Source organism: Harmonia axyridis, chromosome 7, assembly GCF_914767665.1.
Source record: "Harmonia axyridis chromosome 7, icHarAxyr1.1, whole genome shotgun sequence".
Taxonomy (NCBI): domain Eukaryota; kingdom Metazoa; phylum Arthropoda; class Insecta; order Coleoptera; family Coccinellidae; genus Harmonia; species Harmonia axyridis.
This window is the reverse complement of record NC_059507.1, coordinates 21,437,071-21,459,596: the sequence shown is the minus strand read 5'-3', so window position 1 is coordinate 21,459,596 and position 22,526 is coordinate 21,437,071. Positions and strand designations below refer to the sequence as shown.

The following is a 22,526-nucleotide window of genomic DNA, read 5'->3' as shown; positions in this document are numbered from 1 at the left end:
AAATATTTTGATGGTTTTTTTATTTGGCTTATATTTAATTGATATTATTAGTAGGTATTGAGTATCTAGAGTTTAGTAACCTTATCCCTTTGAAACTGTATGCGTGGAAAATATACTGCCAGCCCCATACAAAACATGATATTCGAAGCAAACTATTCATTTTAGGCACAACATGTCAGAACAAAAAATGAAGACTTCTCATTAAGGTATCCAACAAACAAAAAAAATCAGGGCATGCCATTTGAATAAATGAATTTATTGACATTTTTTAATGGTTATTTTTCAAGAAATGCAATGTCTTTCGCCTGTAGGGCGATTCGTAAATCTGCAGAAGACTTAAAACTTTTCGGGAATTCATATGAACTCACTCTGGAAATTCAAAGTCCCTAATTCATTTCGTTCGAGAGTTATCGTGTAGGTAAAAGCCAACCGGACAAAATTGATTCAAACCTCGACTTAATAAACAGTCAGTTGAACCTTTAATCATTTAAGACCATTTCCTGCTCAGAATTCTAATATTACATATATTAAGGCAAATCGATAATACCAAGTTCCCATGGAACAAAAACGCAATAAGGAATTTTCATCGCACTGGCAAACATGCACGATAATACATTCCCCATTTATCGACAATAAATGTCGAATGTCCCCAGCATCAGTTCACACCTTCGTATCATTTCGTAATACACTTAAGTATGTTACAAAATGCATCAAGTCATAAAGGCAGCTTGTAGTACCTCAAGGTCATATAGTGGCCTAGGCCCAAAGACCTACCGTACATCGATTCATAATCTTTAACCGGATAAAAAACGGATTTAGAAAGCTACCAATAATGAGGCCAAACCCATCAGACGTGAATGGAACGTTGACTTGTAAATGCTCTAGTGTTGTGAAGATACATAGTGGAAGATTCTTGCTTGATTTTACCTATCGGAATTATTATTTCGGTGAGTGATAACAATAATAATAATAATAACAATTTAACCATTATATTCTTCTTTATATCGAGTAGGTCTGAAGATACATTTAAAAACTTTTCCTTCGAAAAATAAGAAGATATGTAACATCCTGTCATGAATATTCGAGTAATTATTACAAATTAAGTGTTATCTAGTATGAAATTTTGTGTTTTGTTTTCAATATTCTGCTTGAATTTTCGATGGTTCTCTCGACAGAATGGAAAATTTCTCTGCAAAATCTTTTGTTATGGCCATATATTTTTTTGAATAATCTGCTTGAATTTACTATGGTCCTGGTAACTAAATTGAAACTAAATTTTGTACGAAGCTTGATATCGTTCATATAAGTGTAAGCAAAAGTTTAAATAGGTCCTATCTGTTGTCACGGAAATATTGGGTAATTTTTTAAAATATTCTGCTTGGATTTGCATTGCTTCCGATAACACGATTAATATGAAATTTTGCATGGAGTTTGAAATTGTTGTTTTGCACTTAAATACAACATTATATTTCGAATGGTTGAGTAATTATGAAAAAAATCAGAAAAAAGGTAATACGTTCATATTTTCGGAACACATACCCAGATTATACTAATTCAACAGCGGAATTCTAAATCGAAATCTATAGATACTGAAAATTTATAATCAAAGTTTCAAGATTTTAGTTTCTCGAAGAAATTAATATGAAGTATGATTTTTCATTTTTTATCAAAATCGAACAAACTGAAGTGCGAAATAGAAATCAAACTTATCAGGTTGATCAACTTTATTTTGCAAGAGTGAAATCGATAGAGCATAATAACTCGAGGCGACCAATATTTCGTAATGTATTTAATTTACTGTTTTATTCTGTCAATTTATAGATTGAAAAAAAATGTCAAAACGAATAGCAGCGAAATTGAAGAAAAATGGTTTAAGAGATTGTATGCAGTATTCTACATCAACAATTGCAAGAGCAGAAAGAATCAGCTGTCCACACATTCAAGATGTGAATATAAAACCGTATTCTGAAATACCTGGACCTAAACCTCTACCATTTCTTGGTAATTATCCACAAAATGCATAATAACAGTCTTAAACAAAAGCAAAATGCCTGAATGACCCTAGATCAGAAGTTTTACTAGCTCGTATACAGTGAAAGTCTCGGTGATAGTTCAATTAATTTCATTGTAACCGTTTAAGTTAAAAAATATGATAATCTTCTGAATTTTGAGGTTTTCAGGAAACCCGTTTGTTCTATACAGTGTTCCTGAATTGGATGTACCGGGTTTTTCACCATAATTTGACCCCCCCTTTAACTTTGTTACTAAAGGAGGTCAACAAAATTGTTTTCTACAAAAGTTTCACGAAATCGACCAGTATTTTTCAAAATGATTTCACAAAACGAAATATATACAAGGTGGGCAACATATTGATTGCAACTTTATTTTTTCAAATGAAGCACCCTCTATATTTCTCTATATTTGACTAGCTCTTTTTCTCCTGATTTTGAATATATAACATATGTTTGGTCTACCTCTCTTGTTCTGAGTACCACAGAGTTTCAAATTTTAACCCTTAATAACCTAGAGTTTCAATTTTGATACCAATCTTTTATCTGATTTCTTTATGGCGTTAATGCCTGAAGTATCAAAATTGATACCTGTTTTTTTTCTCAATAAATATGTAAAATAAATATTGTGATTTTTTTAGCTATTTTTTCCCTCATCTAGACCCCCTCAAGCAAACACAGTAATATTAAAAATAAATCACTTTCGTAAATGAGGCTACTAAGGGTTAAGAACCTCCTGGCAAGTTAAGTAATCAGTTTTCAAGTGAAATGCTGCGATAATTCAAAATGCCTTTTTTTGAGTGTGCAACGATTCACGACATACGTTTGTCATTGAATGAAACTATTCATCGAATATGCACTACACAGAAGCGGAAAAATTTGAAATATTTTCACTTTTTGTGAAGAACAATAAAAATAAGAAAGCTATTAGCTACAAGGAGGGAAAGAGTTGCATCTAAATCATCCATTTCCAACTTATAGTGAAAAACGTATGTCATATCGTTGCCAACGATTCGAAAAAGGACATTTTGAGTTATCGCAGCCTACCACTTGAAAACTGATTACTTAGCTTGCCAGGTGGTTCTTAAAATTTGAAACTCTGTGGTACTCAGAAGAGAAGAGACAGGCCAAACATATGTTATATATTCGAAATCAGGGAAAAAAGAGCTAGTAAAATAAAGAAAAATATACAGGGTGTTCCATTTGAAAAAATGAAGTTGCAATCAATATATTGCCCACTCTGTATATATTTTGTTTTGTGAAATCATTTTAAAAAACACTAGTCGATTTCGTGAAACTTTTGTAGAAAACAATTTTTTGTACCTCCTTTAGTAACAAAGTAAAAGGGGGGGTCAAATTATGGTGAAAAACCCGGTACAAACGAAAATGATAGATTCCTCGTATTATTTTAGTCCTACAGTTATGAGCCCGCAAACGCTTTGTTTTCGAGTATTGAAGTTTTTTGAATTTTTCTCATAGCACCTTCTTTTCGTCGAAAAATTTGACTTTAGTTTGGCAATGGCATAAATATTCCAATTTGAAGTATGCATCATGTGATATGCTAATTTTGAATGCAAATTTACAGTGTGAAATTTTTTTCTGATACAGTGCCCGTTTCTTTCTTCCAGAACTTCCCCTTTTTTCTCCAAATCTTTGTTTTGGTGGTGGACCACTGGAAGTTAGAAAAATGTAAAGGGAAACTTTCGTAATACACTTTGATTTCTTATAGTTTTATCTTATCTGCTACCGATTTCGAGGAAAAAAAAATCTAGTAATCTTCAGAAATACCCAAATTATTTTAATATCCTGTTAGTAAGCTGTGTGAATAAAATAATTTTAAGTTTGGGTCCTTATTTACCCTTTCTATATGGAAGGTTAATTCGATTCGATAAACTGGTATAATCATCACAAAAAAGTTAAACTACAAGAAAAGCAAACAAAGCGTTTGAGGGCCCCTGTTTGTAGGCTTTTTTTCAACTATGCAAAGAATCACCCCTTTTTTTTTGTACTTTCAATTTAGGAACACAACTTTATTCATGTTTAAGATGCCAAACTGATCTGATTCAGGTAAATATGCTTTTATGAAAATTTAGGATCACCTCACCAGCTCTAATGTTAGATTCATGTCAAAGTAACGTCTTATTCGTTCATCAAAAAAGACCAAATATTTTTTTATCATTTGGTCACAGATAAACTAAATTGAACTATATTTTCAGAAAAATCTAATTTGAAAGTTCTTTACATAAGATTTGTTTTAGGTAACACCTGGAGACTTCTTCCTGTGATAGGCCAATATGATATTTCTGATGTTGGAAAATTATCTAAACGTTTCCACGAACAATATGGAAAAATTGTAAAGCTCTCTGGTCTAGTAGGAAGGCCAGACCTATTATTCGTCTATGATGCAGATGAAATCCAGAAAGTCTATAGCAATGAGGGCCCTACACCTTTCAGACCTTCTATGCCATGTTTAGTCAAATATAAAAGCGAAGTGAGGAAAGAATTTTTTGGAGACTTAGCTGGGGTAGTTGGAGTGTAAGTTAATTAATAAAATTGGAAAATTATCTTGCCGAATCTACTTTTGAGAGATCATCGAGTGTTACGTCGAATTCGTAGCTAGGTTGCCAGTTAGGAAAATTAATCAGGTATTTGAAGAATGTCATAACTCAACGGCCTCAATTTTCTTCAGATCACAATGCACACACTAAATTGTGTATATAACACTCCATGTTTATTAACTCTCAAATTTCATTTATCGTCTGTCAAGGCCTAATCAATGTTTCATTATGAAGACAATTCAAATCTCTCACTTCTGTTGATAATTCTTCTCCTTCATTATATTTGCAACACAAATTGAATACAATTTTAATTCGTGTATTCAACAGACATGGAGAACCATGGAAAACATTCAGAACGAAAGTTCAGAGACCTATTCTTCAACTTAAAACTGTCAAAAAATATATAACACCCATAGAAGAAGTAACAAATTATTTCATAGAAAGGATGCTGGAAATGAAAGATGACAAAGATGAAATGCCTGGTGACTTCGATAATGAAATACACAAGTGGTCTTTGGAATGTAAGTAGTCTTTCTATTGTTCTGGTAATGTGCTCAACGTGAAATTTTGCATGAAGCTTGTAATTTTTGTACTTAAACTGAAAGCAATATTATCTCAACTCGATCGGATTTTTGTTTTGGAAATGATCAGAAAAATAATATTTCATCAGCCATATTCAGGAAACTGCTTCAACGAACGTGGAAAATTTCAATTTTCTGGATTATCCCATTCACGAATTATCGTACCTATTTGAGGCCGGGCAGAGAGACAGAATTGAGTGTTACAACATATTAGTCATTAATGAGTCGAGCCTTATCGAGACCATTTCCAACTCAAAATTCGAAAGATACATACATCGTGATGTATGTTTGAAGAATGAGCACTCAGATGCTGCAGTAAACTTCTAGTGATATAATCATTTCCAAATTATGTAGAGGATTAGTCCATATAATTTTTCTTTGAACTACGATCTTGGCAACACTGTAAATAACCTACATACAGTCCATTCAGGAATTATTGACATCGAAGTAGGCCATGAACGTGTAGTCGCGGCTTTATTTCTGGTTACAAAAATATCACTAAAAATTCCTATGGTTCATCATGGAAATAACCAGTTTAAATTATTTTCATCATTTTTGTATCCGAAAGATCCTGAATTTTCGAAATTACGATTATTACGAAGGGACGCATACAGTCATGATTTCATAAATTGAAATTCAGATTATATGTATAACGTAAAAATATAGTGAAATGCTATCTCATTTCAAGGAAATCTAATGAAGAGATATCTATTCATTTGAGAGTCGCCCATGAAAGATCCCATTGAAGATCATTAAAATATGCATATTCCTTTTCACCACAGGCTCTTCAAAAATTGTTGCATTACTGATGGACACTGGATACCAACCTGCTTGCAAAATTCTTATCAAATAACTCTTATGGATCATTTTAACTGTGGTGTCTAAACTGGTGAAGAAAACAGAAAAAACTGGTTGATGAATTTAAATTGTGTAGTTTAGTGAATGGAAGAGCCATATCATAATAAAACAGAAATAAAATTCAAAGAATCCATTTAGTATATGAAAAACTTTGACATCACAGTTGTACTGTAACTTTCAAAATTGGAACCAATTTATCAGCCGATGTGTAAATTACTTTCTAAAGTCACTTTTTATTGAAACTGTTCATGACATGAATGATTGATTGAACTTGTATGAAAAATATAGGTACTATTTGTACTCGAGTTTTCTGTTTTTTATTGAAATGCTTTTATACTAGTTTCTATTAAATCACATAAATTATTTTGCCCATAACAGCTTCAACTCACTCACTAAAAGCATTTTTGCATGAAATTATTTTTAATTTGTGAATTTTAAAATTTTATTGCATTCTATTATTATCTTCAAGTGGGTAAGGGGTGAAGAAATTCTTGAAGTTACTCTTCTGAATATATTTTTCGATTAAATACTCAGTAAAAATTCTATAAAGCAATTGGAATTTATTAGATTTTTGGATTACTCATTGAAGAACAAAAAACAGATAGGTATAACAATACTTAATTTCAATATAGAATATAAATAAACTATAGATGCAATACCAAGACATTGTTTAGCAATCCAATTATAAAATAATTCTCTCTTCATAGATTTATATAATCCTCATGATCACCACTGTCAAAACAAAACATCCAGGTAAAAATCCAAATATCCAGTATTCAAAATAGTGCTCCTTCTACTCTTACCTTTGAATATACTTGCAAATATTCTCTGTATTTACCATAAAATCGTACTCAACTTATTATATGTTTCTGTTTATCAATAAGAATTTTCCTTTTATCAACTGTTTTGAACTTGTAACCAATTAAGTTTATGTAATGTTGTCTTTGATTGATTAAAATCCAGATGCTTTTTGGTCAAATTTCATCCAGGCTGATATATTTGTTGCTTTTTGCTCGGCTTCTGGTAACAATCAAATCATTCAATGATTCTTCGAAGGTGAAATCGTATTGCACAGGTTTTCTTCCACTAATAATCCAGGTTGTAATGACTTGCCTTCTTCTTTTTTCAAACAGTGCTGTGAGAAATACTCAAATAAACTAATCAATGTGTGTTTGAAATTGATTCAACTTTTAAGTTTCAAAATTTCTTCGATCAAAACCAATAACACAAACTGAAATCTAACCTCCAGTCAATGACATTTCCAATGCCAACCCGAAATCTGCAATTCAAAATGTTACTGAATGAGCCAGTACCAACTTAATTTCGATTTTCTAAAGCCACCCGGGATGTCAATAATTCCTGAATGGACTGTAGTGTATTTAATTCCACGGTCATCGAAAGTAAAAGGGTTTTAAGTTTATAAGAACATAAAATCAAGAAAAAGACATTAATATCGTAAAAATTTAATGACTCTGAACACTTTGAATTTTACACAATTCATTTTTACTAAAAGGCTAAATAATAAAAACTTTTGGTCAATGGGACGAAATGAGCTCTCTGTTCGGGGAACAAGCTCTCAAAAATTCCTTTTCTTATGTTCTCTTATTTCCAGGTATTGGTCGAGTTTCCCTCGACACAAGACTTGGCTGCTTAGATCCCAACTTACCCTCGGACTCTGAACCCCAAAAGATCATAAACGCCGCAAAATACGCTCTACGCAACGTTGCCATTCTAGAGCTGAAGTTTCCATTCTGGAGATATTTTCCAACAACAGTATGGACGAATTACGTCAAAAATATGGATTACTTCATCGAGTAAGTCAAGAATTTACGAAAGTATCTTTGAATCTCATATGCTTTCTTCACAGAATCTGCATGAAGCACATAGATGCTGCAATGGAAAGGTTGAAATCTAAGAGCATTACGAACGAAAATGAGTTATCACTTGTTGAGAGGATATTAGCTAGTGAACCAGACCCTAAAACAGCATATATTTTGGCTTTGGACTTGATTTTGGTTGGAATAGACACTGTGAGTTTTGTTAAATATTACATGGCGTACAACTTTGCTTCCTCCGTTTTTTTCCGAAATTTATTGTCCATCGCTGGCCACTACTTTCTTCCATCTTTCGGGCAGCGTAAGAATCCCGCGTTGAAAAACTTGTCATTCTTTGCGATCCAATTTTTCACTTCTTCATAAGACCGGAGGCAGTGCTGGTCAGCCAGGCCGTATGTCATTGATCGAAACAAGTGATAGTTGAAGCAGAAAATTAAAACTTCCCGCAAATGACGAGAATTTGGCTGACATGTTTAACCAAGAAAAACTTAATGATGCAGAACAAATCGACTATTATTTCGATAGCGTTATGTTTACAGATACCTAAGCTCAGTGTATGACTTCTACGATCTATATATTTCGACTACCACTTACCGCTACAGCCATGTATAGCAAAACAGCGGATGCAAAGTTGTACACCTAATAGTTTTTGAAAACTAAACTCAATGAGCCAGAGAAATATTCATCAGTGCTATAAAAACATTTTTTCAATCAAAATTTTATTCTTCCATTACTTCTTAATTTTAGTTTTTCTGCAGAGAGAGAAGACCTTTAAGATTTTAAATGGTATTTGACACTGGCACTGGGCTTGTGCAAATCAGACATGGAGACAACAGATCATATACCTACCGTTCATATATCCAAAATTGGACGTCCCATTTCTGGGAAAGCGATTCCTAAATCCTCGAAAAGTTATAGTCAAGGCTTCCTTCCATTACATGTCTTGTTGTTAGAATTGCCAGTATTTGAGACGATCATTATACTTTTTATTAAGCCGTGTCTAGAACGTATGTTCTTAACGGCTGGTTTAGCCAATCTATATCTTCATTAAATCTGAATCCTCCTCAAAAAACTGAAATGTTCTTCAAGATATTGTAAAAAACAATTTGAGCCGAAAGTTCATATAACATTTCTTCGTTTATTATAGTTCTGAAGAACAACCAATATTGTATAACAAATATTCAATCCACTTGAAAAGTCCTTACTTTTCAGATATCTATGGCAGTATGTTCAATTCTGTATCAGTTAGCCACAAGACCAAACGAACAAGAGAAGCTGTACCAGGAATTGAGGAGAATTCTTCCAGATCCAAAAACTCCTCTCACAGCATCTCTATTGGATGAAATGGTATATTTAAAAGCTTTTGTCAAAGAAGTACTAAGGTAACTACCATTATTATCATCATATCACGTCAAAATTAGTATTATCATTACTATCACTAGCAATAAAAACTTCTAAATTTATACAGAAATATAATAATTCAGTAAACTTTTTTTAACAGGATGTATTCTACAGTCATAGGCAATGGAAGAACGTTGCAGGAAGATACAGTAATTCAAGGATACCATGTACCAAAAGGGGTGAGTCCTGGTTCCTAAATTGCATTATTGATTCAGTGAAATCTTCACAATGGTTTCGGATAAAACTTTTCATTGAATACATCTCGAACTAAATCTTGCAGATTTTACTGAAATTTCATATCTATAAAAATGACTTAGAAAAATTAGGTTATCCAAAATTTTAATCGAAGTTTCTATATAGGTACTTGAAAAAATATTCGGTTTTTTTAATTCGACATTAAAAGTTCGGAGGTGAAAATATCTGTATATTTTACTTCGTCAAAAAAGTTAGTTGTAGGAAACTGAATTTTTCACAAGAACAAACCATCAACTATGGATAAAGTATAGGCCAAATCATGACATCTGTTAAGACGAAATCAAGTTGAAGTTTATACTGTCCATGTAAAACAGGAGCCAGAACGTTGGTAACCTGAGCTCATATATGGTCGTTTATGATTCTGGGATATATCCATCATCAACTGAACACGAAGTACCCTGGCCTCACGAAAACCTCCAAAACCTTTAAGTTGATGGCAATTGGCAATAATAAATGATTAAAAAGAGCAAAGGTACCCAAATCATCTAAATAGCCATGGAAACTGGCTGAATAATGCTTCAGAGCAGAGATACTTGCTGGATAATGTGCCATTCAAGAATGATCTTATTATATTCTTTTGTCTTCAATATTCCAATGAAAATAGCGAAATAATAAACGGATGACAAAAATAAAATAAAACATTGTATGTGAAAAACAGCTGGGAAGTCACGTTTACTAAGTAGTCAAGTAAAGACGATAAATACCCCTTAATAATTAAGAAACTTTAATTGTCAATTAAAATAGCGCATTAAGCTTCGAAGTAGCGAAAAAACTATTCAAATATGTTCCTTGGTTAAAAAGTGATGATAATTTTACCTACATTTCTAGCTTTTATCACTTTGTCTACTTTGAAAACCCTATAACTCGGGAACCAGCGTTGACCAGAGTCTGCAGATCAGCTTTCTTATTGAGGACATAAAGGTCTACAAAAACAATACTTACATTTGAAATTAACTGATAACCATTTTTTTTTTCATACATTCAGGTGCATCTTCTTTTGTATTTAATTGTGGACAGGTGTATTGGATCTTGATTCTGGATTTCCAAATTTCCAAAATTAGATTTACGAAACTAGTTGTTTATTTTCATTTGAAAGGATTTTTTAGGAATTATACCTGATATTTTTGTCACCTTCGGTAATTAGATTTAACTAACAACGTGCACATTTATATTGTCATATATATTTGGAGAACAAGAGGTGAACAAAATTGTAATAGTTATTGTTAAGTGCTTCTTTTGCATATTCCACGAAGGAGTGCCGGATGTTTTGAATTTTTAACAATAATTATTTCACAATTTTCCACAATTTTCTTGAAATAATTTAATGATGAATATCTATTTTTGTTCAACCTCCTCTTTCAAATAAGAATAATATTCACTTCTTTGTTTGATTTGTTTTTGAAAAATATAAATCAAATTGAAAATTTTTTCGTAGATCCAAGTTGTGTTCCCAACACTGGTAACAGGAAATATGCCAGAATTTGTTAGTGAACCCTCAGAATTCATCCCCGAAAGATGGATGAAAGATAGTGGGTTGGATTACAAACTTCACCCGTATGCATCTCTACCATATGGTCATGGAGCAAGAATGTGTCTGGGTAGAAGGTTCGCAGATTTAGAGATACAAGTGCTTCTTGCCAAGCTTGTGAGGTCTTTCAAACTCGAATACAACCATGAACCTTTGGAGTACAAAGTCACCTTTATGTATGCACCAGAGGGTGAGCTGAAGTTCAAAATGACTCCAAGACACGAAACCAAAGAATAAATATGTAAATATCTAATTTTTTTTGTAAAATATATGTTTCTACCAAGTCTTATCTTTGTTTCCTTCTTACTATGAGAAACTACTAAATCTTGAAATATTCAGGGAAAGGTTCAAATTACGGATGTCTTGGTCAAGTTCGTTTATAGGTCAAATCTACAAAGGGGTTCCGTGAATATGACCACTTCAAATATTTTTATCCTCTAATTTCGAAACTACAAATTCACATGTTTATTGCGCAACCAGAACCAAAGAAAATGTACATAGGGGGTGTTCTACAAGCTCTGTAACAAACTTTGACAGATCATAGCATAGTTGCACTCCTTCTGAACATTTTTTCTCATGAACATTCGATTTCGTTTACGAGATTTGGAAGAAATATTTTCTTGTTGAACTTTGAATATTGTTTTTCCCTTCGGCATGATTCCAAGCCTCTCATCGGCGAACTGAAGATTCCAATACTCGGTGGATCAGATTTGGGTCGTTTCCTATTTGGTTTGCTGCATTTTTAATTATTTAAAGTATTTGTTGATTTTAACATAGTAGACAAGCTGTTTCATATGATATCATTAAATAAAAGTCTAACGGATTCAGATCCTGGGAGCTAGGTAGCCATGGCATTATTCCCACTATACCTATCCATTCATGCGGGAAATTTTCATTTAACCAAGCAGCTCGAAAAACTTCCATACATATCTGCACCTGAACGATCATTTATAACATCTACTGGCATCAAATCATTGTTGAAAATCCCACCCCAAGCGTTGACACTATTATATTTATTATTTCACTGCATCGGGGTTCTTGCGGTTCAGTAAGCCTTCCGGGAACTACGACCAAATTGATATTTTGTTCTTAACCCTACATACTCATTCAAACCAACCCAGGGAGGCTGTCGATGCTGTTAACGAAACCGATGACATTCTTAGGAGCCTCGGCTATTACTTCGTGAGTATCCAGAACTGATTTTCCCATGCAAGTGGCCAGTCAGCCACGAACATTTGCACACTTTGTGCTCGGTAGTTTCTCCCTCCTCTCCTCAGAGCTATAGATCTCATCTGCTGACTTGTAGTACAAAAAGAATTTTCACCGACAGTGTCCTGTCAGCAGTCCCACCAGCTCAGCTCGTGGTAGCTTCAAGAGCTTCCTGGTATAGGTCGGTGAGAGCACCAAAAATTAATTTTCCTGCGCAAGTCCCGGAGTGTTCCTCTAGAGGGTTTTTTCTATTGTCACTCCCATTGTTGGACCCCTGCCTTATATTGGTCTTTTCCAAGCCCATAGGAAGGCTCAGAATCAACAGGTGTTAACCTTGATGCCCTTCTTGCAAGTTCATCGGCTTTTTCGTTTTCTTCAATACCACAATGTCCCGGTACCAATAGTAGAGTTACCTCTTTACCACTGGGCAGTTTCTTTATGGTTTTACGGCACTCCCATGTCAGTAGAGACCCCTGGCTATATGATTCAATAGCCGAGTGCTAAATAAAGTTTATTATTATTATTATATATTATATTATATTCCAAGAATCTCAGCGTGGCTTGGCTGTCCGTAGTGATGTAAATACGCGCCCCTTTGAGATTTCTTTTGAAATATTTTTGGGCACAAGAATAGACAGCTAGTGTCTCGGTTTGCAAGATACAGTGCTCTCTTCCAAGGAATATAGAGATCCAAATACCTGTGGCCCTCTCTGATTTCGATCCAACGGTATGGTATACCGTTGAGGACTTCTTCACCAAGCGATTTACGAACTTCATTGCGCTGAGACGGTCATCAATGACCGCTTCAAAGAGAACTTCGAAATCGAAGATAGTTGTCATATCACATCCGAGGTATTTTTCAAGAGGTTTGAATCTAATCGATTGAATATCCCCATATGTCCAATACAGTTTTCGGACGGAGATTCCCATTGGTTAATTGCTTCCAGCAAGCTACATTTTCCCACATGTCAGTGTAAAGGAGAAGGATCAAGTATTACCTCAAGCGCTGCTTTGGGAGTAAGGCGTGTATAGCCCCCGTTATACAAATTCAGGTCAGCCTCTGCAATTTCTGCTGTCAGTGTTGCGTGTGGTGAACTCTAATATTTTTTTTCACCATGCTAAAGACGCATAGGTGACAGGTCTCAGGCCCCATGTCTTTCCAAAGAAACGTTGACATTAAAAAAAATCTGGAATCGTCTTGGTCTTGGTTATGAATTCTGCAGTGTCCATAATTATTGTTCGTTATGATTGTTTTCGATACTGTCCTCACTGAAACAAGCCTCGTCTGACCATATGACAAGCGAAATGAATCTATTATTTTGTGCATGTTGTTGAAGACCAACTACAATGTTCTAGTTGTTATATAGATAAACTGTTATTTTCGTTTTTTGAGCTACTTTGAAAATGAATTGGAACCTACATATATTCATAGAAAAAAATGTTCAGAATGAGCACAGCTTTTGTAAAATTTGTCATACAGCTTGTAGATAATATCTACTGTATAAAAAAAAAATTACAACAAATCCGACTCAGTGGAACGTTTGTCGTTTAGGTTTATGATAGCAGTTTAAAGCTTGATGCAAATTCTCACGTTGAACAAGACGTTACTAGAAGCAGAATATCGAAAACAAATAGTAATATTCATTTATTTTTTTTATTTATTATTATTATCAATAAAAATAAGAGTTGAGGCAAAGCCTATAACCTCAATACAAAATAATGAACAAGAATTCTCGAATAAATAAATTAACAACAAAATAAACCCACAGTACCGTTGTCACTCAGAGCACATTCTGTAAAATCTGTCGAAACGATTTTTGAACACATTAACCGAGAGAGCGGTTACAACTGAGGACGGCAAACCATTCCAAACGTTAAAGATCCTGTTAGAAAGGAAATTTGAAAATTACAGCATTCTACAGCCGAGGTCAATTACAGAATGGGAAAATAAATATACAAGAAAATAAAGAACATAATAAAACCCATAAGAAACCAAATGGAGCCAGACTTGAGCGAAAAAAAAACTCATTGGGGAAAATATGTAACATAATCACTGCAGAACTCATGCTGGCCTACAAGAGGATCATATAAGTTTTTTTTAAATTTGTGTCCATTGACTTTTTTCCGTCTAAAAATAAATGTGAAATTAGGAAGGTATAACTCATTTACTTCCTTTATTACCTGGATTATTCAGATGCTTCTAATTCACACAAATAATTCAGTGAGCATCAAACCAGATCAAAAATGCTGATAAGTTGATACCTATGTAATGGTAATCAACATAACAGCGGATGTAATTATAATTCCATCATTAATGCCAAAATCAGGACTTCTTGATGAATTACATTCAAAAACACTCTCGACATTAACATGTTTACCAAACTTCTAGTAATTTATACATTTGTTTTCATTTGTTGCATACAGGCGGTAAGTTATAAATTATAATATTTGTTTCGCTTCCCTAACAAATTGCTTTGTGTGTTCAAATGAAAAATATAATTATGTAAAAGCTTGTGGATTCACTATTAAAAATGATTTATTTGTCACAAGTTTACAATAATATGAGTACTCTCTAGTATGAAACCAATAAGAAGACTAACTTGAACATTACATTGATAAATTATTTATAGTAGTTCTTGAATGATGGGAAAAACTAATCTAATAAGTGTACATAAGAATTAATGATAATGATGGGCCATATCGAGTTTAAATGTTATTAGAGTTGAAAGTACAATAATGTGGTCTAATAACCAAACGATTTCAAATTGTCCTCCAGAAGGAAAAATCTATTGGCTACATCCACTGTTTAATGGAGGATTAGAATTTTAACGCGGCATTAATTTTGACTGAATGTTCCTGCAACTGGGTGTTAAAAAACAGGAGTTAAAAAAATTTGAAATCTGAACATTTTTTATTAAAAAAAGGTATTGTTAATTGCATGTTCAAATTCTTTCGAATATTTTGCATATGATAAACAATCAAAATTATTTATTATATTCCGAAAAATGCTTCACAATTTATTTATATTTACATACTCAACAATATATTTCCTTGATTTGACGAATACCTATTTTTTTTAACCTCGTATTTTGAAAAAGGATCAGGGCCGGTGGCCTGAGAGGAATAAAATAGGCCCCTTTAACGAAAATTCAGATAAATAAGGAAAAACAGGGCGGCGAAATTTTATTTTGCCGGGGCGCCAAAATGCCTGGCGGCGACCCTGAAAAGAATAATATGAACATTTTTGATTGCATCCTTATAGAAATATTTCTGCACATTGAAAATATCGGCTTTTATGTGCTCAAGGGCGTAGATCTTTTTTTTTCAAACGTTGAAATAATGGTTTTTCCAAATTCAAAAATGAAGACGTAAACAAGTGTTTTAAATTCTTGCTTGAGGTAGATGAGGACGGCAAATCAGAGGAATGTTTCTCCTGAAAAAAGGTGGAATCTTAAAAACGCTGAGGAGGGAGGAGTAGCTAAACTTTGGCAGATCACGAGAAAACCACGTTGTATCAGGGAAAAAATTTCGTTATACGTTTTGGCGAGAATTCCGAAATTTTATAATTAATATAATTACCCCCGCCCCCCGGACTTTCAAAAGATGAAATTGTACCCCCCCATATCTACGCCCTTATATGTGCTCAATAAAGATTACTGAAAAATTCGAATGGATATTTCAAATTCATACAAAGAGCTCATTTATTTTTGTAGACATAAAGTATGTTTTCCTCTACTAAAAACAATTTTTCGCTGAAACTTTCAGGACTAATTTCCTTAAATTGTTTATAAAATTAGTTAATCATTGGTCTTTCTTGTCTCTGAAATCCATCTTTAATTTCCAAAGAAAACCTTTCAATTTCTCACTGATTTTTATTTTCCTATTGATTTCGCAGTTGGGAAATTTTAATCTGGAAGAATGCATGAAGGCCACTGGAGTGAAAGTGACCCCAAACACCCTCAAACAACTCCACGACGCAAACAAGGGTGGTAACTTCGACATCAATTCAATCCCTGATGAAATGCTTTGTCTTCCGAAATGCGTGCTAGAAAAAAAGGGTATTATCGATTCCACTGGAAATATTCTCGTGGAAAAATTAGAGAACGATCAGATGCTTGAACGAATTCCTAACAAGAAGGCCTTTTTGGAATGTATGGGGAAGATCAAAGGGGTATCGACATGTGAAGATGTGAAGAAGATATTGGAGTGCAGAGTATTGAGTCAGAAATGAAGAAATCACTGTTGGAGAGTCAACATTAAAAGGGGAGAATTGCCTAAAGAGCTTCTGATTTTTTTATGATTTTTATCCTATCATAAACATTGAAATATCGATTTGGTCATCATTTTCCCTATCGTTATATTTCCAGAAAGTTGATGGAAATAATTCCTCAATAATTGAATTATTTTTTTATACGCAAACAAAAGTTGGACGTGGTAAGTATCTGGATGGTTGACCGCTAATTAAATAATGCCAGAAACGTAAGATATGTATTAATCACCATCATAGGTAATGCTACCTATAATGGTTTTTTTCAAGCATTTTTTCGGCACTGGGTAATAATAATAATAATCCCTTTATTTCTTAAAGCAAATTTACAATTGTGCGGTAAGAGTGACGTCATAAATTTAATTCACATAATGAAATTACAATGAAACATACTTCTAAAGATGAAAATAAACCTCAAATTTCTCAATTTATACCTACGATGTAAGTCACGTAGAAAAGATGGCATTAATAAATAGATTTGTAGATGTATCAAAGTATCCCACAAATCATTTTATGAATAATGACGAAAAAGGAATATAAGAATCAGGGATTTTTAGGATTTCTTCTTCCAGGAAAAACGCCCATAGATGATTTTATGAAGTTATAGTCATCGAACTTGACAAAATATCGCCACCGCTCTGAAATATGAGAGTCCAGGAATACTCTAATGCGACTTATGTGAAGAGAAAAGACAAAAGCTAATTTTTTCTTACCAATCCCAAAATGAGTTTAATTTTTTTGTAAAGATTTGAAATTGTCGCTTTTTTGTTAATTAATATTTCCCCTATGTTATCACATTTTTCGTAGAAATTCCTTTAGTTTTTTCGGGAGAAGACCCCGATTACCTAATAATAATTTTTTGCTTACTGCAGATTTGACTTGAGTTAGGGCGGCAAATTGGGTCCCTGCATAGGGCGGCAGTTTGGCTAACGACGTCTTTGCACTTCATTCAAGATCCGAATTCACCTTGAAAATTTCAGTTTTCCGTTCGAGAGTTATCGTGTTTACGGTACAACATATATGTTGAATTTCACCACGTATTCGTCATCGCCGAGTCAAATCTTATTGTTTGGGACGATTTTCGACTCATAATTCGAAAAATACATCAATCGTGACGAAACGGTATTGCATTCAGTTCTCTGTTCGGGGAAAGGACGCTCTAGAAGGAATATTGATTTTCATCAATATAGTAAAAGCTTCTTCTTGAATTCGTTTGATCATCATTGGAATATGTAGGAACAGGAGTTCGTCTAGAAAGAAAAAACATATATATAATATTCATTCGATTTGAAAACCTTACTTATTTTCTTCTGTTCTATTAATAACAACAAATAATTCAAACAAAACAGACGGAAATATTGATATTTCAAAATCCTTATCATCAAATCATATCTGTTACATGAACGAAATTAATTGAAATGTATCAAACGAACAGTGTGGAAAAAAATTTCCTTATGAAACGTTTTCTTTTAGCGTAATATCGATTGCCTTTCATCACAAATTCAATGAAAGGTGTACAAAGAGTATTCGCGTTCCCAAAGAATATCGATCTGAAGGAAAAACACGAAACAATGTGTATATTGTCATCCTAATGATCCAATCAGTGCAGGAGGTTGTTTACAATAGATTCAATTATAAATTATATCGTAATTTCTTGTGGAGTTACTGTATCGATACTGCAACTTTCACACAGCTAACAGATGCTCATAAATTTGAATGGATTTATATGTGAGGCAGTAACAATACTCCCGCATCGTAAAAGCGTCATATGCAGAGTATCTCATCACATTGTCGACCTACTTTTTTCTTTTTACAAATTTTCTACATAAACCCTAACATTGATATATACTTATTCATTTATTCGTCATCAAATATTATTTCTTAAATGTAAAATAAATTCTCGATGCTATATTAAAAAAAAACGAACAAAAACAACTTCGAAATTTTTGTATTTTTCCTGATCAGTCCTATGATTCGAAAAATGTAACAAATTATTAAACTGAAATTTGTGTACTAGCGTTATCAACTAGAACTTGATACGTTACATAAACTAACTAATGAAGCTACACTGACTTTGGTCACAGATTCAATACTCATTTCCTCTGAGGTTGGGTCCTCTGGTCTCTACCAGGGAAGTTCCTCTGTGGGGGTGTTCTGATCCTCCTATCTTTCTTAGACCTATTTCTTACTACTTTGCTGTGGATGGCGCAAGACACACAGTAGTGCAACTTGGCATAAAGTTTGGGCAATATGTATTGGTTATATACTGAAGCCTCGGTGACATCTCTGACAGCGGCAGCTTCGACGATATTCCTAATCACGAATTTTTTGATTGCCTTATCTTTGGGGACGCATCTTGCACAGTCGGTGCAACGGACGGGCTTAACATGACCACGTTCATGTTTGGACCTTCCTCCATTACGCCTTTTGCAAGTCATTTTGAACCACTATATGTGTATCATCATACCCAATATTCTAATAATACATACTTAGATACGCCCTTCAGCGATCGTGCAGTGCAGAGCATTGACTCCAATATTGAAGAGAGAAAGGTTGAATTTCCTGTTCTCTGATTGAAGGAGACAATACAGAAATTTGAATTTCAAACAATGATATAATGATGATAGTATCGATTAGTTCGGTATGAACTAATCAAAATCATGTTGTGACTCTGATCAGCTGATGTAAACATTATGCATTTCACTCCTAATTGCAGTAGATAACTATCTCTCTCTCTCTAACTACATTGATGTAATTAGATCATTGATCATCATTCATAACCATGAAAGCCATTTTCAATTATTTCGTCTTCCATCCATGAATTCAATTCTGATTCTGATATTGAGAAACATTCATCAAGAATGACTGAATGAATTTTATACCTAATCATTAATTCTTAATCATTTTGCAGAAAAAATTTACCAGAAGAAATGTATATCCACCTGACGAATGAGCTTATAGAATTCGAAAGAAGTTTGATACAAAACAACTAGTTCTAGTTGGAATAAAAATCTTTTGTAATGGTTTTTTAATAGAAATTATACGATTTAATGGTTATAATGGCAACACTGTATAATTTTTCGACATGTTTATGTCGTTTGTGTTCCGTATGTTATGGCATTTAATCATGAAAACTACTCATTTGTGAATATGTACTGCGAAAAATTCAAGAATTCATTATATTATTCAGTTAATCGACTTACTTTTAATCTTATTGTAGACAAATTTGAAAGTGATTATTTTTACACAATACAAAAACAAAAGTACCTGTACCAAGTACTAAGCCATACTTGGTATTCGAATAACTGAATAATATTTTCATTGAATTATTCCCAACATATTTCAGGATGTTGATATTATAACCATTTTAAATTGTACCATTATTATTGGAAAACAATCTTGACTCTTGTGAATCATATTTAATTATTGAAAATACATAAAAAAAAGGTAAAAACGTTCATACATATAAGTTGCATTGAAATAGAATACATAAATCAAAAATGACCATGATTAAAAGAAAATTGTAATGTAAAAGAATAATTTTTGTACATATTCAATTACCTACTCTGAAGAAAAAATGCAAATTGAAGAAGACGAAAGAAGAATTAATAGAGAAGCACTAAAAAACCACATAGTGCTTCAAAATTTTTGATTAAAAATATAAAACATCTGCAATTACATTCCTTTCATTTTCATTTTTTCTTTCTGTTTCCTTTTGTGTGCCAAAAGTTGTTCTCTATCAATGTAATCATTTTCATTTATCAGTTCTGCAGCTTGTATTGGACCTTTTCCACCCCTAACATAAGGCAAAGGTTCCAACTCTTTCTCCTCAATTACTCTTAAAACAGGTGTGAACACCCTGAACACCTCATTTATCTCCTCGAAAGTAACAAAATTGGCTCTTTTCTCGCAAAGCATCTCGTATAACAACCTGGCAAAAGAATTTGGCAACTTGACACTCATATGCCTTCCAGAATAAGACAAACTAAAGAGAACGTTATCCAACTTGTGCTCCATACCAGGAGATTTCATCGCCATCTTGAGACAAACAGAAGCACCAGGATCATAATGGAGCACCAATTCATTCCTCATCAACTTCGTTGAGAACAAACTATCAGGGGACTCCTTGAATTGTATTCTTATTTCCTGTTTAGTATCTTTCATCGCTTTTCCACATCTACAAATGAAAGGGACATCTCTCCATGTATCGTTCTTGATGAAGACAACAACGACAGCAAACGTTGAGGTTAAAGAATCCTCGTCTATCTTTAGGTGATCCCTATATGATTCCCTCTCTTCCTCTGTGCCTTCAGGGTTGCCAACGTACTGGCCTAACACAACGTTATCAAGCTCAACTTCTGGAATCTGTGATAACACTTTGTATTTCGCTTTTCGTATGAATTCTGTATTGAATTTGCTTGGTTTGGCCATCGCTATCAAAGCTATCATTTGCATCATGTGTGTCATTATATCTGACTTAATCACACCGAAAATATCGGATGTGTTGCCTTTGGAACAGTCGGAAGTTTCCTCGATAATCAAAAGTACAGAAGCTATGGTGCTTCTGTCCCAGACCTTCTCAAATATAATGTTACCAAAACGGAGTGAGAAGAGACTGACCATCATCTCTTTGCCAAGGTAATGGTCCTGTAGGAAGATTTGGTCCGGATCAAAACTGGATGTCACGTGGTCTCTGAAGCTCCTGAAAGATGTGAAATCTTGGGCGAAGGGTTGTTCTATTGCTATTCTTGTCTTGCCGCTTTTCGACAAAGCCTCTTCTTTAATGAGTTGAGTACAGGCTTTGTAAATTTGGGATGGCAAGGATAGATGGTAGAAAAGATGCATGATCTTATCCCTTCCTAATTCTTCAAGCTTGGTGTTCAGTTCTTGAACGTCTGCCCTGTTGTCACAACAGCCTCTAAAATAAATCACGTGACTGAAAAAGCATTGTATGAGTCCTTTTTCTGCTTGAGTGTGCCGAAAGTATGGACAAACTTTTTCTGCGTATGCTTTATTGGTGAATTGTTTTCTTGAGAATCCTATTACAGTTGTATTCGGTGGAAGGTAGCCGTGTTTATATAACAGCCAGAGACTAGGGAGGAGACAGTTGACAGCGAAATTGCCTGTAGCACCTACAACGATGAATACGTATGTATCTTGAGGGTTTGGTTCAACACCATCATCGTTTTCTATATGGAAACTGTAATCTGTTTCTTCTGGAGTATTTGAGTCAGCCATTGTTTTCTGTATGGAAACTGTAATCTGTTTCTTCTAGGGTATTTGAATCAGCCATACGTTGATTTGTGCCTTCTTTTTGACATATTGACAATTTTTCCATAGAAATTTCAGATAGAATTGAAATTCGATTCTATTTTCTCTTCAGGAATTGTTTTTAAGAGAAAATTTACATGTACAGGATGGGTCACGAATAGTATCCACATTTCAAAATTCACTGCTTGAATTTTCTAGTACTGGTGACGTGATTAATTTACATTCAGCTGAAAATTATTGTTATACGTTACATGAAAAATTTCCACTAGATAACATGCATATTAGGTTTCTTTTGATTTTCTGCTTGAATTGCAAAGCAGGAAGAAAATCAACACATTCCGCAAATGACAATTATTTGGCACAAAACCAGACATAGTCACAAAACAATAAAAAGTATATGATGCCAAAACAAAATCACTAATGTGTTGAAACAGTTTGTTTACCAGATGTCTTAGCATGTTTCATGACGTTTTGGATATGTCAAAATAGACCAGCAATACAATGCCACTTTCACATGCATTTTTTTTTTATTCTTCAAAATTGATTGATTACTCATATAAGGGTTTCAACACCATGCAAGAAAGCAGCTTTGGCGAAAAAAAGTGTAATTTTTTTTGGTTAAATATCCAGTAGTTATTTGGACTATACAGGGTGGCCAAGAGATTGACGTCAAAAAGGAAAAAACAGGTCCCTCGTGTCATGGGCTATTCGAATCACCCCATGTATATTATGCGATTTTTCACGGTTTTCGAGT

General features: G+C 33.7%; 4 protein-coding genes across 4 annotated transcripts; 2 read left to right on the top strand and 2 right to left on the bottom strand.

Moving 5' to 3' along the window:
• The first annotated feature begins 654 nt into the window (after positions 1–654).
• LOC123684599 (probable cytochrome P450 301a1, mitochondrial) lies at positions 655–11,311 on the top strand. The gene is made up of 9 exons (XM_045623917.1): positions 655–947; positions 1,822–2,001; positions 4,268–4,544; positions 4,895–5,088; positions 7,619–7,820; positions 7,874–8,036; positions 9,054–9,223; positions 9,343–9,421; positions 10,933–11,311. Exons 2-9 carry the CDS (start codon positions 1,833–1,835, stop codon positions 11,260–11,262), a joined length of 1,584 nt encoding a protein of 527 aa, XP_045479873.1. The 5' UTR covers positions 655–947; positions 1,822–1,832; the 3' UTR covers positions 11,263–11,311.
• A 3,223-nt stretch (positions 11,312–14,534) lies between these two features.
• LOC123684391 lies at positions 14,535–16,588 on the top strand. The gene is made up of 2 exons (XM_045623631.1): positions 14,535–14,661; positions 16,130–16,588. The coding sequence occupies exons 1-2, from the start codon at positions 14,605–14,607 to the stop codon at positions 16,463–16,465; spliced, it is 393 nt and encodes a 130-aa protein (XP_045479587.1). The 5' UTR covers positions 14,535–14,604; the 3' UTR covers positions 16,466–16,588.
• A 2,003-nt stretch (positions 16,589–18,591) lies between these two features.
• On the bottom strand, positions 18,592–18,956 carry LOC123684343 (40S ribosomal protein S26-like). Its single transcript, XM_045623571.1, has one exon. It carries the CDS (start codon positions 18,937–18,939, stop codon positions 18,595–18,597), a length of 345 nt encoding a protein of 114 aa, XP_045479527.1. The 5' UTR covers positions 18,940–18,956; the 3' UTR covers positions 18,592–18,594.
• Positions 18,957–20,176: 1,220 nt separating this feature from the next.
• Positions 20,177–21,739, bottom strand: LOC123685323 (glucose-6-phosphate 1-dehydrogenase-like). Its single transcript, XM_045624981.1, has one exon. The coding sequence runs from the start codon at positions 21,737–21,739 to the stop codon at positions 20,177–20,179; it is 1,563 nt and encodes a 520-aa protein (XP_045480937.1).
• Positions 21,740–22,526: the final 787 nt, after the last annotated feature.

Coding starts and splice junctions, on each gene's coding strand:
- LOC123684599 (XM_045623917.1), top strand. CDS start 1,833: ATGTCAAAACGAATAGCAGCGAAATTGAAGAAAAATGGTTTAAGAGAT. Junction 5,089..7,618: donor ACACAAGTGGTCTTTGGAAT/GTAAGTAGTCTT, acceptor TCTTATTTCCAG/GTATTGGTCGAGTTTCCCTC. Junction 9,224..9,342: donor TTTGTCAAAGAAGTACTAAG/GTAACTACCATT, acceptor TTTTTTTAACAG/GATGTATTCTACAGTCATAG.
- LOC123684343 (XM_045623571.1), bottom strand. CDS start 18,939: ATGACTTGCAAAAGGCGTAATGGAGGAAGGTCCAAACATGAACGTGGT.
- LOC123684391 (XM_045623631.1), top strand. CDS start 14,605: ATGTTTACCAAACTTCTAGTAATTTATACATTTGTTTTCATTTGTTGC. Junction 14,662..16,129: donor TCATTTGTTGCATACAGGCG/GTAAGTTATAAA, acceptor TTGATTTCGCAG/TTGGGAAATTTTAATCTGGA.
- LOC123685323 (XM_045624981.1), bottom strand. CDS start 21,739: ATGGCTGACTCAAATACTCCAGAAGAAACAGATTACAGTTTCCATATA.